This window comes from Egretta garzetta, unplaced genomic scaffold (assembly GCF_000687185.1).
Source record: "Egretta garzetta isolate BGI_Z169 unplaced genomic scaffold, ASM68718v1 scaffold88, whole genome shotgun sequence".
Lineage (NCBI taxonomy): Eukaryota > Metazoa > Chordata > Aves > Pelecaniformes > Ardeidae > Egretta > Egretta garzetta.
The window spans coordinates 1,222,352-1,241,076 of record NW_009260408.1 but is presented as its reverse complement, the minus strand read 5'-3'; the positions used below and the strand labels follow the sequence as shown (position 1 = coordinate 1,241,076).

Sequence of the window (18,725 nt, the reverse complement as noted above, 5' to 3'; positions counted from 1 at the left end):
AGGTTAATAAAATGGCAGATACTGTCCCCTATATTCTTAGCCAATTAAAGCTGAAGTTTAGAACCTCTTTTCTTTGAAACCAGTTTATTATTTCTGAGTCTCTTCAAAGCCAAAAGTAATACTTGTAATACACATATGTCCCATTCTTCAGTATTTGAAAACAATACTCTATTCTGAAACTAAATATGCCATACAGAACATCTCCCAGTTCTCTTCCAGCTCCATCTTACCACTGCCTTACAAATATCCCTAATGCAAGCACTGTGGAACTTGAAAACAATCTAACTCTTCAGTTTGCATGTGTCAGCTACAGTTATTACAGTGATTTGTGGGATTCCAATAAGAATATAAAAATTTCTCTACTGAGTCAGAATCTTGGAATCATAGAGTCATTTAGGCTGGAAAAGACTCTTAAGATCATCAAGTCGAACCAACTGATATCTAACCAGAATAGCAGGCCATCTAGCTCAATACTCTTAACACCAGCAATGGGAAATGCTACTTTGAGAGAAAACATGAGCCAGCACCCACTCTTCACTGCTCATTTCTTTCTTCCCCCCTGGATTCATATTCATTGTATTAGGAATATTAGAATGTATGTCCATCCTGCCCTCTTGGTATCCATTTATGAACCTGCTGATACTGTCTACCTCCACAGTCTCCTGTGGGAAGTTACAAAAGATGACTATCTGCTTTGTAAATACACACTTTCAGCTACCTGCTTCTAGCCCACCTCCAGTTAGCTTCAGCAAATGAACCTTTCCTAAGTGACTGAAATATTTATTTGCCTTATTAATGTATTTTGAATCTTGCAAGTCTAGGGACTCTGTTCTGTGACTCTACACTTTTTTCTTTCCCTCCTTTTTTTGTTCCCATTGTTCCTTCCTTCTGCTTCTGGGACACAGGAAGAGGCTGTGATATGTCTGTCTTTCTCTTTCCTTTCATCAGAAACCCCATAACATTGTTCAAAGACCTGACATCTCTCTCTAAGGAAGATTTCTTAGTGTGTTGAGTAGCTCGCAGAGTGAAATGCACACTGCCGCCCTTCAGTGCTGACCCCAGTAAGCCCTATGTCAAAAGAGAAACAGATGGAAGGCAGTAGTTACTCCCAGTCACTTCAAATTTCTACAGATTACTAAATTCCAGCACTACATCCTATTAAGTCATTGATAGCAGTTGTAATAACACAGTCTAGGTACACAAGCATCTATAGAAGAAGTTACTATTTCCCCTGGCCATCGGCATTTGCCCACTGTGCAGAATACACCAGCAGATTATTCCATGTTATCTTTAGTCCAAAATGGTATTTTAGTGGGATTTCACACAGGTGCATTGCAGACGCAAATGCTGAAGGAAAGGCAGATTTCTTGTCAATAGCATAAAGGCATCAAAACAAAGACTCAGGATCTGTCATCTATAGACTATGCATTTGCACAGATGCTTTTGATTGAAAACATAGTTTACAATGAAGGAAAAAATGTTTGACAGGTTTGCATTCTGTTAAGTTGATTGTGAGACATTCATTTCTATGGCAAATTAAGGAGCAAATATCTATGCAAGCAAATATCTATGCACACTGCATTGTGTTACCTTGTTAAAGTAATCTGAAAGCTCTCATATCCAGCAATATATGATGCTAGTCTGGTCAGACTCTGTTTTCCAGATCCACCCACACCCACCAACAATGCATTTCCTTGTGGAGTACGAATAATCCGTGATATTTTAATCAAATGTATGATTGCATCCTGTTTATTGAGAGAAAAAGGGATGAAGGGATGTAAAAATAATATAATGTATATTCAACTAGAAAGAACTGCAAAGAGATGGAATAATTTGTGAGATTGAAAGCAGCCAGGAGACAGCAGCATGGCTTTATAGAGTTTATTTGTAAGGCTTGTTGGATACAGGGCTAGCCATTCTGAGCTATCTCCAAAATAATTTGATAGGAACGTACAAGATCCATGTATCAGTAAGTGCAAAAGACACTTTCTGTACGAATATAATTACAGGCTCTAATACCTTGAAAAATACTAAATCCATCTTTGATCCTCTGATGGTTTCATTGTACTGTTGCATGAACATCTGTAATCTTTCAGCCAAATAATCCAAAGATGGGATAGGCTCATAAATTTTAGGAGCCTTCAACTCTGCATCATCAGGTTCATCTCCAGTAGCTTCTGGGACATCACGCAAGAAATCCACAAAGTATAATTCTGTGGATTTATCTTCAAACAGGTTTTGACTATGCTCTGCAGAAGCAATCTACAACAACACATTAAGGATTGCTTTAGTAATGAAACATTTCATTGACCTCTTTTTGTGGCAAATGCTGGGACACTGTTTGCCTACCTTTTTCATCATATCTTCAAACCAGTCTTTATCACTTTGGCTGATGAACCTGTCTGCAATAACACGTCTGCATTCATGCTGGAACAAGGCTACCAAAACACTGATGCTCTGGCAGACTTCAGAAGTAACTGTAAGTATTCCTTGCCAAATACGACTGAGGTCTCGTAAATTAAAGATGTAATGAAATTTAGCTGGAGTTGGCAACATCTACAAAATAATGTCATAAGCTATATTCAAATAACTACTAAATAAAAATATTTTCTATCTAGTATTAAATTAATATGGAAATTTTCACAAACTTCAAAATCAATATTGCATTAAAGAAGAAATACATGCTTGGCACTTAAGAGGCAACAGTAAAAACTAAGAAATGACAGTAGCAATGACCAGCTCTTTAATTTCACATAGATTTCACTGGAGTTTCTTTGAATCTTTCATCCCAGGAACATAGACTGAAGGGTAGCCAAGACAACTTAATTAACAACGGCATTAAAGGCCACAGTAAAAATGTCAGCATTTCTTAACCTGTGGCCTTGCTCCTGCCCTTTCTTCCAGATCATTTCTGTCACTCTCTTTTGTCCATTCCAAGAACATGTGAGGAAATGTTCATGAGGAAATGGAAAAATAGATGACAAAAAGCAAAGGAAAGAGAGCAGAAAAATGAGAAAAGAGGATTTGAAAAAATGAACAACTTAGCAAAAGCTACATTTTCTCTATAGGCAGTTAATTAGCAGTAATAAGCAACATTTCTGTTGACTGGTCAATAGTTTCACTAGAACTCTCTATTTCTCTGTGTAAGCCAAGTTTATGCCTACAGTTGACTTGTTTTGGAAATTCTGACCAAGCTTTTTTGGACTAGAAAATATCATTTATCAAATCCCTGCCAATACCTATCTTTCTACCAGTCTCCTCCACTTTTTTTCAGTAGAAGATCATAACTTTTCAAATTTAATTCTACACAAAAATTTTATTTTTGGTTTCAAAGCAACACTTGCTTAGGAATCAGTCTTTACAATCTGTTTGAAATGAAATAAGTAAATATTTAGAATTTACTAAATACCAGATTTCATTTGTTTTGAACTGATTCCCTCTCCACCAAAGTTTCTCACAATCCAAAATATCTTTGCAGAAGATTGCTATCTATTTTTTAATTTATGCTTCTTCATGCCCTTTGCTCAGCCAGAAGACCTCTAAATCTTCCTATCAGTTATGCTTACTATATTATACTTATATAACGCAATACTTTTATTAGCTATATAAGACACTGCATATGATTATTATTTTAGTCAGCTAACTAGGCACTAATAGCAACAAATTCAGAACTGAGGCATCAGCCAGCAATTATACATACAGGTCATGGCTTCACAATAGGAAGTACAAACACATGTGACAGTACAAAAGACCTGGGTCTTGTTGCTTTGTCATGGTACAGATGTTTTAAAAGCTTCTTAAGAGATGTAATTTTACCTTTGCTTTTGTTGTCTGCCAAACCTTTCGAGCTGTAGATACTAGTGCTGAAGCCAGTTTACATATTTCTGCAGAGAATCCTCGTTGTTCACAGAAATAGCCTTCAGCTATTGTTTGAAATATTTTGTCAATAGAAGAACTGGAAGGCAGTGTGCAGTTGTAGATGGTAAACTGGCGTTTCAGGCGCTGTGGGATGTCATTCCGACCTCCCCCAGGGTGAATCATAGCAGCTACAAACTGGATGTCAACCACATTTGTGAATTCTCCTGGCTTCTCCAAATTGTAGAAACCTTTCTGTTCCATCAGCTGTCTTACAATCTCATTGGTGATCTAGTTATCACAAAAAAAACCAAAATTAAAAAAAAAAATGGAGCAGTTAAGTATTTCAGGGTTCTCAAAAAAAGGAAAGATGAAATCTCCAGTATAACAAATTAGTAGACAGAAGGAAAGATATCTCTTATCTTTCTTAATTTCAGGTATTCTGCTGGACACTTCAGCAATTTATAAAGCCATGCAACATGATACCAAGCACTCTGACACACTGCATCAGAGGTTGCATGTAAGCTTCGCGTGCTAAGTAGTTGTGGACATGAGGTCAGACATTCAACTGGATTTCTATAATATCAGTCTAAGGAAATTCAGGACTTCAAAGTTTCAAGTCAGACTATCTATTCAGATTGACACAGGCACTTAGACAGTGACAAAGAATGGTAAGTTTAGCACAGAGTGTAGTCACACATTCACTTGTATAGAGGCAGTAAGACAACAGGATTACAGAGCTATACTGGGAGCAGGTAAATTACTTTTTCTCAGCAGTAATTTTTTTAAATTTAAGTCAGATTTTCAGAGTACAGGTCTATAAATATTCATTTATCGATACCTCAAGACATTTCACTAGTGTTAGATGTCAGCTGTGATGTTAGATTTCACCTAATAATAACAGTACTTTAAAGTCCAGAGCAGATGGAAGAAGTAAAGAGTCTCTGATTGCTTCTTGGCTTCACATGCTTCCTTTCCCAGATTGGTTCTTAGTACGGCTAGTTTGGAAATTCTGCAAGCTTGGTATGTAACCAAAACAAAAGGCTGAAAAGCTACCATAATTGCACCAAGTGGCTTGATGCTGGCCCTAATCTTTCGGAACTGACAGCTTATCACTCTTGGCAAAAACTGGCTTGGGAAAATTGCTTTTGGTGAATATACTTGGTCTAGTCCATATTATGATACCTTTTTCCTAAACTTTACTATTTTTGCAATCCACAGATCAGCCCTTCCATCAGCAGCAACAGTAAGACCACCAATTCCCAAATGTTAAGGTTTTCCTTTTACCTGATCACCCCATTCATTAATCACAGGCATGTTGATGTCATCAATAAAGACAGTCATTTTCTTCCCTGCCGGAGGACCATATGTAGTGCCCATTCTTTTATCTATGTAACTTTCTATGCTCCTCTGGAACATATTTGGCAGAGTTGCAGAAGAAAAGTTTAGGCATTTGGTCAAGTGAGCATCAGGATCATACTTGCTTGTGTAATCCTGCAAGATAAACCAATTTTAAGTAAAGTGCACCAGTAACTCCAAATGAATTCAGCCGAAAGGAGACGCAGATGCTCCATAGCCCTGCAAAACCCAGACATCTATAAAATCTCAGCCCTGCTATTAACTTCAAAATGTCAAACAGCAGTTTATTTAAGACAAATATACCATCTCATCTCAACCTCTCAGTTAATGCTTTGCATAAAGTTTCTAAGTATTAAAATTTATAAGCTTTTAACAGACTTCACTAAGTGTGACAACAAGTAGACATGACAACTCAGGATGCAAATAAACCCTGCATTAGCAATTGTTAGGGTTTTTCTAAATTCAAGCTGTTAGTGACGATCTGTTACAGCAGCTTGCAAGGAACAAGTGAAAAACAAAATCCTTTTTCACATTTACACCACAGTACCCTATCTTACAATAAAAGCAGTGTAAGGAAATGGTAGTGTAAAATTAAACCCAGCTGCATTGCATTTGCTGATATTTATCCTCTCTTAATGAAGAAAGGAATCCTTGCGCTTTACGAATGCATACAATTCCCACAGCTGCCGCTAATGCCCTAAAGCAACAAAGTTCCACTTCTCGTATTTAGTGAGATTTTATAATAGAACCGGAAAGAAAAAGATGTAACCCTGAAGTCACACCAAGGCATATATATATAAAGCATGGGAAATATTTTGTTTAGCAAGAGTCCTAGGACATAAAAATAGTATTAAACATTCCAGACTTCCAACATTATTTCTTTTTAAAGATTCAGTTCTTCTGCAATGATGACAATGTTGAATATAATTTAAATTCTTATCTAACAGGGTTGACTAGAAATGTTCCCATTTCAGTACCTTAGAAAAATAAACCTGTTTCATTGCTGATTAAGTGCTCTAACAACAACTCCAGTGAGACAGGCACTCTGTGTAACAACAGAAAGAAACAGCTAAGCCCCCACTGATAATTTTGTGGATACAATGATCTCAATTTAAGAAAATGTGCCCTTCAGAAATAAGTTCTTCTCTGACATCACACAAATTACAGTCTACACATGCAATTTACATGCAACAGTACTGTATTTGGTGAGTACTCTTGACAGCTGATGGGTTGGTGCAGGCCACTGCTCAGACCTCTCCTCGGGGCCCCAACAGTTTGTACAAAACTAATGCAACAGTCACAGGTGCCCAGGTGCTGGCAGTGGGGGCTGTGGGGCAGCCCCTTGCAAGAAGAGGACAGGGCTTCCCCATGCCAAACACAGCTGGTTCCAGCCAGGCTCCCACCGGAGACCCTCAGCATGTGTAAGAAAGGGCAAAACGCTGCCTGGCAGTTGAGAAAGAAATGAGAAAAAATGTGAGAGAAACAGCCCTACAGACACTCAGGTGAGAGCAGAAGGAGGGGGAGAAGGTGCTCTAGGAGAGATTCCCCTGCAGCCCATGGAGAAGACCATGATGAGGCAGGTTATGCCCCTGCAGCCCATAGAGGACCACGTTGGAGCAGATATCCACACTGCAGTCTCTGGAGGTCCCCACGCCACAGTAGGTGGATGTGCTCTGAAGGAAGCTGTAGTAGGTGGAGAGCCCATGTCAGAGCAAGCTCCTGGCAGGAGCTGAGGTCTATGGAGAGGAGCCGATGCAGGAACAGGATTTCTGGCAGGAACTGTAAGACTGTGGGGGACCCATGCTGGAGTGACTTAATCATCAGTGACCTGGACGAGGGGACAGAGCGTACCCTCAGCATGTTCGCCAATGACACAAAACTGGGAGGGGTGGCTGATACGCCGGAAGGCTGTGCTGACATTCAGTGAGACCTGGACAGGCTGGAGAGTTGGGCGGAGAGGAACCTGAAGTTCAATAAGGGCAAGTATTGGGTGCTGCACCTGGGGAGGTTTAACCCCATGCACCAGTACAGGCTGGGGGTTGGCCTGCTGGAAAGCAGCTCTGACAAGAGGGACCTGGGAGTCCTGGTGGATGGCAAGTTGACCATGAGCCAGGAGTGTACCCTTCTTGCCAAGAAATCCAGTGGCATCCTGGGGCGCATTCAGAGGAGCGTGACCAGCAGGTCGAGGCAGGTTATCCTCCCCCTCTACATTGCCCTGGTGAGACTGCACCCAGAGTACTGTGTCCAGTTCTGGGTTCCCCAGTTCAAGAAAGATGAGGAACTCCTAGAGAAAGTCCAGAGGAGGGCTACAAAGATTATGAGGGGACTGGCACATCTCTCCTATGAGGAAAGGCTGAGGGAGCTGGGCTTGTTTAGCCTGAAGAAGAGAAGACTGAGAGGGGATCTCATCAACACTTACAAATATCTTAAGGGTGGATGTCATGAGGACGGAGCCAGACTCTTCTCAGTGGTGCCCAGCGACAGGATAAGGGACAATGGGCACAAACTGAAACATAAGAGGTTTACAGTTGAACATGAGGAAGAACTTCTTTACTTTGAGGGTGACAGAGCACTGGAACAGGCTGCCCAGGGGGGCTGTGGAGTCTCCTTCTCTGGAGATATTCAAAGCTCGCCTGGATGAAGTCCTGTGTAACATGCTCTAGGAGAACCTGTTTTAGCAGGGGAGTTAGACTAGATGTTCTCCAGAGGTCCCTTCCAACCCCTACCATTCTGTGATTCTGTAATCTATTCCTGAAGGACTGTGCCCCATGGTAAGGACCCATGCTGGAGCAGTTTGTGAAGGACTGTATCCTGTGGAAGGGACCTCATGAGGGAGCAGAGAACAGTGTGAGGAGGAAGGAATGACAGAGAAGAGCTGTTGTGGACTGACCGCAGCCCCCATTCCACATCCCCTGCACCATTCGGAGTGGGAGGAGGAAGAGGAGTCAGGAGTGAAGGAGTGAGGGTGAGCCTGGGAAGAAGGGAGGGGTAAGGGGAGGGTGGTTTTAGTATTGTCTTAAGTTTTCATCATCCTATTCTATTTTTAATTAACAATAACTTAAATTAATTTTCCCCAAGTTGAGTCTGGTTTGCCCTTGATGATAATTGGTGAGTGATCTCCCTGTTCTTCTCTTGACCCATGTCTTGTTGAGGAGGGGGAGGGAACCAGCAGCTGGGTGGGGTCATTCAAAAAATCACACTTGTTTTTTATTTGTTACAGCATTTCAGAATCTTTACATGCTAACAGTAATATTCCACAGTACACAAATGAGAAATATCTTTGAAAAAGAAAAGGTTATTTAATAGGGTTATTTTTGTTAGTTAAACTGTTAGATTCTGGGTGCAATTTTCAACTCTACCATACCAGTTTCATGTTAAATTCTGGGGGCTTTTGCAATTCATGAATTAATAGTACAGAGAGTAAAGATCTTAAATAACACTCTATTATAGTTCTTTATTTTGCTGTATTTTGATACCTCACTCAGTGCGGAAGGTTATTTCAGATTAATTCAGATTACTACCTTAAGTGTCTTTACTTTTTCATGAAACCAGCTGCTTATATCTGGAAATATATTTCATATCTTTTTCATGAGGTGTAGTAAAGCAAAATTCTACAGAAGGTGAAAGCAGAAGGGAACAGTTGTGAAGGCAGTTGACTTTCACTCCTAACCTTAAACGAGATCAAATACCTACTGGCATTATGCTCCCTTGTGTAAGGAACATACCCTGCTCTATAGCATAGACACAGGATAAGCAACTCCCAAGAATCAGCACCAATTATTTTTAGGGACAGGAATGGCAGCTGAAGGCTGGAGGTTGCCAGGATCTGGCCAAAATCCAGTATGCAGAATACCAAGACCACCACCCAGACCCCACCTCTTCCCTCTGCTAAAATAGTTCTCCAGCTGCTGCCAGGAACAGAAGTTGACATTACACTGGCATGCATGCTGGCATCAACAGCTAAGCTGAAAAAGTGGTATTAATGGCTCCTGGCATAGGTACAACTCGCTTTATGTCAGAGCTCAGAAAGCACATGGCTAAGGGACACAAAATGTCTCCAGATTTTACGAAAGCCAAAGGTCAGTTTAGGCCAGTGTTTTTCAGTTATTTTCAATTTCAAAACCTTGGCAAATCAGCCATTGGAGGTACAGATGCCTGTATGGCAAATTCAGCTACCCAACAGTAGATCAGTTTTATTTAGCTGCCTCTCATTGATAAAAAAGTCTACAGATTCCCCTGGAAATCACAGACATCATGCTGAAAAACATTACACATTTTCAAATAAGGGATGCCCAGTTTGGTATGACTTCTAAGCTTGTTCAGCCTTTTGATTATTGGCTCTTCTATAGTAAGTTATTAATTTTTTCAAGTGTCATATAATTAACCTGCACCATTTCATAATACGAAAAGCATGCATTTTTTAATTTAATAGCAATCCTGTTATTATTTTCTTCTACAGAAAGAACAATATGTCATTTTCAGTGAAGGAATTATGAGAGCAGATAATAAACACTAAATTTACCCTCTGAAAAATTACTCTGAGTAAAGAAGGAAGTTCTTTATTTCTCCTTGGTTTGGCTTATGAAGAAAGTCTGTGCAACAAGGGTGTACAAAGATCAGTTCACACATACCACCACTGACAAAGCACTGGGAAATAAAAAATCCTCCAAGGATCAATATTTTCTCAGAAAAATCTCCAGTTTGACTTCTCAAAAAAAAGAAAGCATATGAAAGAGCATTTATCACATGACCTTGTGGCCATTGTTAGCAAAGTTTAAAAGAACCCTTTATACTAAAGTATAGATATTTACAGGTTTTTTGCAAAATGCCTCAATAAGAATGCTAGTATATAATTTGAAGAAAAATCAGATTACTCCTATACTTCAATTTAACATTTATGCCAGTGTCAATTATTGCGGTCTTATCATACAAAGATATTACAAGTTCTTCCATTCCACCTACCTTAATCATAACTGTTTTTGCTGTTCCCTGTTCCCCAATTAGCAGGACGGCTTTTCCTTGCCTCATGATAGTGTCCATCAGAAAGTCTGTTCGGACACTGTCTACATTTGGAACTAGAATGGAAGTATATTCTGGTACCAAATCTTTAGGGTAAATATATTCAGGGACCTGCATAAGAAAGACACGCAGAAAGTTTGAGATTTCTACCTGCCCACACAATCACTTAGCATTAGAACACAAGACCAAATGTAGTTTATAAAATGCACATTAGCAAAACTTTTTTTCCTGAAAGCCAAGCATCCATTTATAATCAGTCAGTACCTTGCCAAGCTTTTCTAAAAGGGTGTTAGACTAATGGGATATTTTCACTCCACTATTCTCTGTTACATGAAGAAAGCTTTTCCTTGCTGGGAGCTCTTAAATAGTAGGGCAATGCACAGACAAAGCTAAGATCACTGCTGTTTCACTTCCAAAGCTATTTCAAATACATGTTCCTATTCTCTGCCAAAGATATATATGGAGAAAAGAAAAACATCTTTCAAAAAAGAAACTCTTGAGCATCTGATAGGGTTAATCTTCCTAACCAAATTATGCAGGGTTTTAAATAATAAAATAATATGCCTCTTACCAAATACATCTTTCTTGTATACTCATTAAGAAAGCTTAGCATGTCACAGCATACGAACCTTCTTTGACCAGTGCTCCCACTGGCCACAGGCATTGATACCAAATTCAAACATGGTTTCTTCTCCATTCACAGCTGGAAGTTCTTTCACTGCAGAGTGCTTCCGTAAGAACAGCTCCATTTTCAGCCTGTCATCCGGTTCCAAAAGAGCTCCGGCTGACCACATTACAGCAAAAACGAACAAGCGAGCAATATGTTCCTCGCTGAGCTGCTTCTCATATTGGTCGGACAATAAACCCTGCAAAGCAGATGCAATGTGTAACGATTGCCCTCCTAGAACAATGTCCCAGCACAAATAACAGAATGAGAGAGATAAAAATTGAATGTCATATCTACCTGTAGGAGGTCAATAGCTTGTTTGATGTACATACATTCTAAAATTGGCATTTTTGGTGTCACAGCAGAGAAAACAAAATCTATCACATCCTGGAAAGGAAAAATGTCATTTGAAGAATCTATTTACCAGTTTCAATGGTACGATTTATTCTTAGATTAGACCAATTTCTTAATTCCAAATATATTCTAAACTTTATTCCAAACAACACTTTTCCTCGTTTCTGGGATTATAAATATTGACACTTAGACCACGAAATTATACTAACAACAAGATATTAGAAAAATAACTTTGATGTATCACAGCCAGCAAAATTATTCATATGAGCTCTATACAGAAATTTCCTGAAGAGCAATTTGAAGACTGCTTTTCACTTACATCAGGGATCTGCCATTTGTGCTCTCCACTGGAGAATCTACCATTGCCATTTTTGTAGTGGGAAGATAAAAGCACTACAATTGTTGTAATGATACGTATATAATGCACAACTTCACCACTATAAATTTCTATCTGATCAGTTCTGACTGCACCATAATATACTTGTCCCTCTTGAAATCAATACTCTTGGTTTTTTGTAGAAACCTGACAGGATCCAAAAGGAATTTTGTAGTTCATTTTAATGGAACCTGGATTTCCCTCCACAGTGACGGCTACCATGCCTGCCTTTGTTATGTTTTCTGCAACATCTTTAGCAAAGTTTCAAATGGATGTGAAGTCCTCTCTGAGATTTACAGTGCAGAATTATTTTAAAATATTAATTGCCATCCATAGAACAGACTGATGTAAATTATAATCTACTTTCACCTTCATTTAACGATTTTTAATATAATTCCCTCCCTATGGGTTCCATTTGCCTTCGTAATCTTTGGAAAACAACACTGCCTATTCATTCTGGGAAGCAAAAGTACAACAGGGACACTATGGGAGACGGTGATTTTGGAGCATTTCCATTTATGACTCCCATGTCCTGTCAGTGAGAAAGCTAAGATGATGAAGACATTCAATCATCCAAAGATGTAAACAATCACCTAGATATTTTTGAAAAATCAGTGAGCTGCTTACCCACATACTCACCAGCTCTATTCCAATTTTCAGTTTACATTTTTTGCCACTAAAGTTCTCTAAGTACCCTACGCTGAATATTTATTGGCACAAAGACTGAATCAAGATTTTTACCCACCCTCCTGAGTTCCATCTCACTAAAATAGTGGGTAATACACAAAACAAGGATATCTATTATGAGAAAAAACTCACTTAAGCACCTTAATCTAGAATAGGGCTCATGGCTAAGTGCTCTGAGAAAGAAGACAGTCTGAATGTGGGCATACGTAGGAGGAGGGAGGCTTAGAAAGCATCCCTTTTTATGTTATTTCTTGTTTACTAGCAAAAGTGCTTCCACTTCTGTGTGTTACTTTTTGTGGCATACCCTCTAAAATGCATGTTTTGCCCCTGTCAGTACATAGGGTGCTCAAGTGACTGGGGGTTTGTGGGTTCCGCAAGGAATGGGTAGAATTAAGGCACTGAAAGCAGTGTGGGAGATTCGAATCTAAAGACTTTTCATATTTGGACCTAAATCTCTCTAAGATTCAGTTTCTTCATCTGTAAAATAGACTAGATGTCTCACAGGGCACTGCGAATTGTTTAATAATTGATTTTAGAATGGAGATATTTCATGAGTCAAAGTAGTTCGTACTTTCAAGAGCCCAATTTTCACCAGAATTAGTTTTATGGTATTTATGATTCCAGTGAGCTTTGTGTAATTCTTGTTCTTTGAGTTCATGGAAAAAAAAATTGGGTCCATATATGCTAATATTTCATTACTCCTATTTTTAAAATGATACATGGCAGAAAGAAGGATATAAGATTAGCATGAATTAACTACTTATTACAATATTTTGTTTGGACAGGGGGGTCTGGAAAAATGAGTTGGACCATGACAAATACACACATACTGCAAAGAATTTGGATCAGGAATTTGCTATCCCTAAAAGGAGACTGTGAAATGAAGTCAGATGGTAAAAACTCACATGAAAAAAGATGCTTTCACACAGTGTACAGTCACTGTGGAACTCACTGGACTGTAGAACACTCTTTAGGACAAGAACTTGGTAACATACTCCCAGGGTTTAGACAAGCACAAGAACAATTAAATAATGCAAAGTTATTATTATTTGCAATATTAATTTTAACATCAGCATTTAAATATTAAAGCTAAGAAACTCTTTGGATTATATATTTAACTCTATGCTCCTGAGGCAATAGCAGCCTTTACCCAAATAAGATTAGGGTGAGATTTAATGAGGAGGGAGGAATAAATCCCGTCTGACTACTCTCCTGTTTTTAGGACTTCTCTGAAGTCTCCAGAATAGGTCAATAAGGGATCCAGGATACCAGATTTTATTAAAAAAAAAAAAAAAAAAAAAAAGGATAGTGAGTATGATTTAAAAATTACTACTTTTTTTTTCATTTAAACAATACATACACATGCTGAAACTTATGTTACTTACATAACATCCATCACTAGTTTGAGCTTTGCACTTTGCAGACAAACTAAATAACACCACTCAGGTAATTATTTTAATTATTTCAGTTCTTTGAAACTGTCTCAGATAATTACTTCCATCAGCTAAGCAATTCTGCTGCTTACAGGTAGCAGCATCATTCACAGACAAGAAATTGGCAGTACAGCTTCTAAATTTAAGAGACTGGAGACTTTAGATGGAGATGTGAGTTTACCTGAAATTACTCCTAAGCAGGAAATGTTGCTGAGAAGAAAGAACTGGGGAAGGGAGGGTGAAAGTCCAACCCCAATCACTGTCTTTAAAAAAAGTGTGGAAATAGAAAGGACTCAAAGATAATCTCAATTCAAAATAAAGTTGGTTTGGGGGGGGCTTGCTTGGGGGGTGTGTGTGTGTTTGTTTGTTTGTTTTCTAATTTATCCTTGTCTTTTGGACTACCTCCTGTCTTTTATATAAAAACTAGGGACTTACAGCGGAATTTATAATATGCATGAAAAGAATAGACACATTCTTTCCACTGATTCACAATTAATATTCTCTGGTGCTTCTTCCTACATTATTGCTACTTGCTGTACTTTCATTAATAATTATTTTATCTAATACACAGACTTTCAGTGACAAATACTATTTTTATTAGCATAAATAGTGAGTGCTTCTTGTAAGCAAATTGGAATTGCTACAGTAGCTGTTTTACATCTATTTTGGTTGAATTTAGATTGATTTCAGAAGGTCTCCATAGGTATACTTAAGGACTGATTCTCCTTAGTTATTTTATTTCCATCTATAGCCTAATCTTAATTTTCTTCTAAAAGTTAGATATTTTTAAGCTGCTGATATCAATGCTTTTCTTAATACTAGCATTAAATTCACTAAGGTCCGTATTTGGGGTTTGACTACCACTGTTGATACATCTTATTTCACAAATTTTCTTTTAGAATTTATTTATCCTTTTTTTTTATGTGGGGGGAAATAGTAACTGTAAAAAGAGCCACCTGAATACAAAAGTAGTATGTAAAATCATCTGTAAAATCACTGTTATCACTTCTATTCTTTGAGAAGAAAAGATAGCTCATTAAAAGTGAAAGAAAACTGACAGCGTGACAGCTTTCATTTACATTTCTATAGTTCCAAATGTAGCCTTCAGCACAGAACTAACTTCATATTTCACTGCATTTTCATCTCTCAATCTAATAAAATACATATTTTTCTGGACTTTATTGCTATTGCTTCAGGCTTGGGTATTTTAAATGTTGTTATTATGTTTTCAGAGCAAGTTGTAGCATAAAATATAAATAGAATTGTGGCAACGCAGCAGTAAATTGACCCACATATATATTACTTTGGAAGCATATTTTAAAATTCATTATCAGAATTGTTTCTCTTGCTGCTGCAGTAAATACTATGTCATATCATTATGTTTTGGAGGTAGAACAAAATGAATAGCTTGTTAAACATTGGTTTTAAAGTAAATGGGCACTGAAATGAAACATATGTGTACGAAGACATTTGTTAACATTCAAGGCATTCCAAAACTATATTAATCATTGCTTTTATCCTGATTTATAAATAAACTTTCTGAAATGTCACTCAAAGTTTATTAAAAACTGCATTTGTAAAATCCAACAACAATGAAAAATATTACAGGAGAAAGCCCTGTGAAATTCAACACCAAAGAAAAAATAAGAATTTCAGTGTAACTGAAAACAGTATACTACTGAGATATGCTTTTAGATTCACTATTGAGTACAACCATCCATAATATTAATGAAACCTTTTTAATGATTCAGTATGTTAAGGCCAAAGGGAGGGGTAAAAGAACATTCAGAATTTTCCCTTTGGATCTACTGATTGAACACAATTTAGTCAGAGAACGTATCAAAGATATGCCATCTCAAAAATCTCCTTCAGTACAGAATCATGGATTATAAAATCAGAAGAGAACACTATAGTCACCTGTGCTGAGCTTCAGAACACCAGAGAGCACAGAACTGCTCTTAATTCGAAATACAGAATGTCTTTTAAAAATAACGACAGGGCCAAATGCATTACTGTTGCAGCCAAAATTGAGAAATATTCTACCAGAGTGAAGCTAGCTTAATTTCTTTCCGAATTCACTTCTTGATATTTAAAACAAACAAGGAATTTTATCCACTCCCTTTATGCAACCTAACAAGAATTAAAATTTCAGTAACAATTACAGCCAAAGAGAATATTTGTTTTGCCAACACACATTATAAAATAATCAAGGATTTAACAATTCATTGCCAACTAACCTATGCAGACAAAGCATCCAAATTATTCATCTGTTATAGTTTCACTCATTCATTAATGTCAGAGACAATTTTCTCTTTTTTTTTTTAAATCCTTCATCCTTATTTCATTACATAAACAAAGAGAAGTAAATAATTGAAAAAGCACTGAGAAAGAAACAATGCTTCATTAAATAAAGAATAAGAAATGCAATATTTTTTTTCTTGAGTTGTGAAATTAAGTACCTGAAATACAGCATTAAAGCAATTCCATAGGACTTCAGAGTAGGTAACAGGTAGCGTTTGCAGCCAAGCTCTTAAAATAGGCTTCCAATCTAACACTGAAGAACTCATGAAGACCATCCCATTACGAGAAACTGTTGCAGGGGAAGCATTGTCAATGTTGTGAGGTTCAAAAATAATTTTGCAACTCGGGGACATTGGAATACGATCTCCATTTGCTAAAGTAAGGGTCTTATTATCATCCAGAACAGAATTCAGATTTTCAATCCATATTGCATCAACAGGTCCATCCAAAACTATCCAGATATGCTCACCCTAAAAAAAGGAGACACACACACCAAAAATACACATTTAATCTCAGAGAACTTACTCCCAGAGATAAATAATTTCATAATTTGGTGCTGACTAGCTCAGCATGAACTGCAGTTTTTATAATTTGCTCAGTGATTTTAATCCTTTTGTTATCCTGTGTCACACCGAAAAAGGATATTAAGGAATAGCGACAAAAACTAATTCGGGCTGTTCTAAGCGTAAAGCTGTCCCTTTCTTCTATAAAAGTACATTAGTCAGTCCAGCATCCATCAAGGTGGCTGAAAACATTTCCCATTAAATAGTCACAGCACGGGCATGCAGTCAGTCCCTGTGGGATGTTACCTAAGTATTTCATGTAAGGCTTCCCCCCTTTTCCAAGTGAGAACTGAATGAAACTTCCAAAGATTTGAGTGTAATTATGATTCCATGAAATATCATCTGTAGGCTTGATAAGAGAATTGGGAAATGCCTATACTGATTTCCTACCAGAGCCTCTTACATTCTGATATAATTAGTGAAACAGTGGCAATGGCATAAAACCAGACAGAAGAAAATTAACTTTCCTGTCCACACAGCAAAACATGAAAAGCACTTGCTTTCACATTTGAATGGTAGGACTACCTGCTTACAGAAGGAAGCAAAACCCTTAAAATCTTTTCCAATTTAATTCTGGAACCTCAAGTGCTTGGGAAGCCTAGTGCTCTTGGGCATACACACATAATTGTGACTCTGGTGTACACTGAGCTATTCAGACACCAAGCGAAAATAACACTGTATTTTCCCATTTGATTTTATAATGTAAGACCTTTCACATAAATGACAGGTAATGAGACCTTCTAGAAGCAATATTAAATGTCCTTATTAACTATCATGATATAATATCCATTACCTTCTTTGCTTTTAAAGTTTTTCTCCATAATGTAGAGAAAATACCATCTGTCCAGTCATTTGTAGCAACATCAAGGGTACCAAACATCTGGGAAGCTGTGATTGCCTTTGGGTTCATTCTCATCTCTTTATGAGGAGCACCACAATCTGTCATTGCTTTCATCAAAATATTAATGCATTTTGTCTTTCCTGCACCAGTTGGACCTAGAGTCATCATACCTTAAAACAATACAAACACGGTTTAAAATGAAATGTCAAAATGTCATGCTACCATTTAATGGTTCTTTGCATCAATGATCCTTGGTTTATTTTTATCAGAAGCCAATACAAGAAAGATGTTTCTCGCTCCACTTACTCAATGCTGACTGAAACGGAATTTAAAAATATTATTAAAAGGCCTCTATAAACGTCTGCTCTATTACGATAGGCAAGCCTATGTGGGTCTGTATCCTCCCTCAGGCAGTTCTGTTCGTTTTTCTAACTGCAAAACACAAGTCCCTTTTGATGTTTGCATGCAATGACATTGACATGACTGGTAGTAAACAAAACCAGTAATTTCTAAACCTATTTAATGAGAATGAGTAGTTCCCAATGATATACAAAATTGAGTGTATCATTGTGAAGCAAAAATAACAAAAATATGTACCTGCATCCATCCATGCTGACATTTTAATACATTTTTCTTATATAAAAATCAGCTAACAGCAACCACACTTTTAATTTCATCAGTGTATATACATATTGCCTAAGGAAAAGAAGCTATGTCTTCAACAATGAATTGACCCTACTGCTGATCCTTTTTAGTTATATTTTCTAAATCAACTATTCGTGAGGCCCAGAGCCTGTCCAAAAGCAGATGGGACATTCAAACTGAGACTTTCAAAGTCATCAAAGGGAGCTAGGTAATTCCTATTAAACCCAGAAGAAAATGGACAACATAGTCCTTAGTTGGCTTTGAAAACCTCTTCAACAAAGGTATGGAACAATCAGTCACAAACCCAAGTTACAAACCTAATCCAGTACAATGCAGACTGCTTCTAAAACAAAAGGGAGATGAATGTTCCCAAAACCAGTTTGGGTACCAGGACAATCACTTACCCATGCTATACATTATATATGGGGAGATCTAATCCAAGCCCCTCAATGTTAATGGAATGGCCTTTCTGCTGGTTTCAACAGCATTTGGATCAAAACTGTTATGCAAAAGAGATTTCAGGATCTATGCACTGAATCTCCATGCATACATGCACACATACGCACGTGTGTGTCTGTGCATGAGCACTCCATTTGCATATATTGCCTCTATTTCAACCAAGAGA

General features: G+C 37.7%; 1 protein-coding gene across 1 annotated transcript in view; it reads right to left on the bottom strand.

The window, feature by feature from the left end:
- Positions 1-18,725, bottom strand: part of LOC104130462 (dynein heavy chain 5, axonemal-like) — a 160,260-nt gene that overhangs the window by 73,054 nt on the left and 68,481 nt on the right. Inside the window, exons 46-55 of the mRNA XM_035899011.1 lie at positions 17,408-17,625; positions 16,210-16,521; positions 11,198-11,287; positions 10,863-11,099; positions 10,177-10,344; positions 5,143-5,349; positions 3,817-4,146; positions 2,350-2,556; positions 2,032-2,262; positions 1,591-1,745 (exon numbers count right to left, since the gene is read on the bottom strand). Coding sequence (XP_035754904.1) covers positions 1,591-1,745; positions 2,032-2,262; positions 2,350-2,556; positions 3,817-4,146; positions 5,143-5,349; positions 10,177-10,344; positions 10,863-11,099; positions 11,198-11,287; positions 16,210-16,521; positions 17,408-17,625 — 2,155 coding nt within the window. The remainder of the gene's footprint in view (positions 1-1,590; positions 1,746-2,031; positions 2,263-2,349; positions 2,557-3,816; positions 4,147-5,142; positions 5,350-10,176; positions 10,345-10,862; positions 11,100-11,197; positions 11,288-16,209; positions 16,522-17,407; positions 17,626-18,725) is intronic.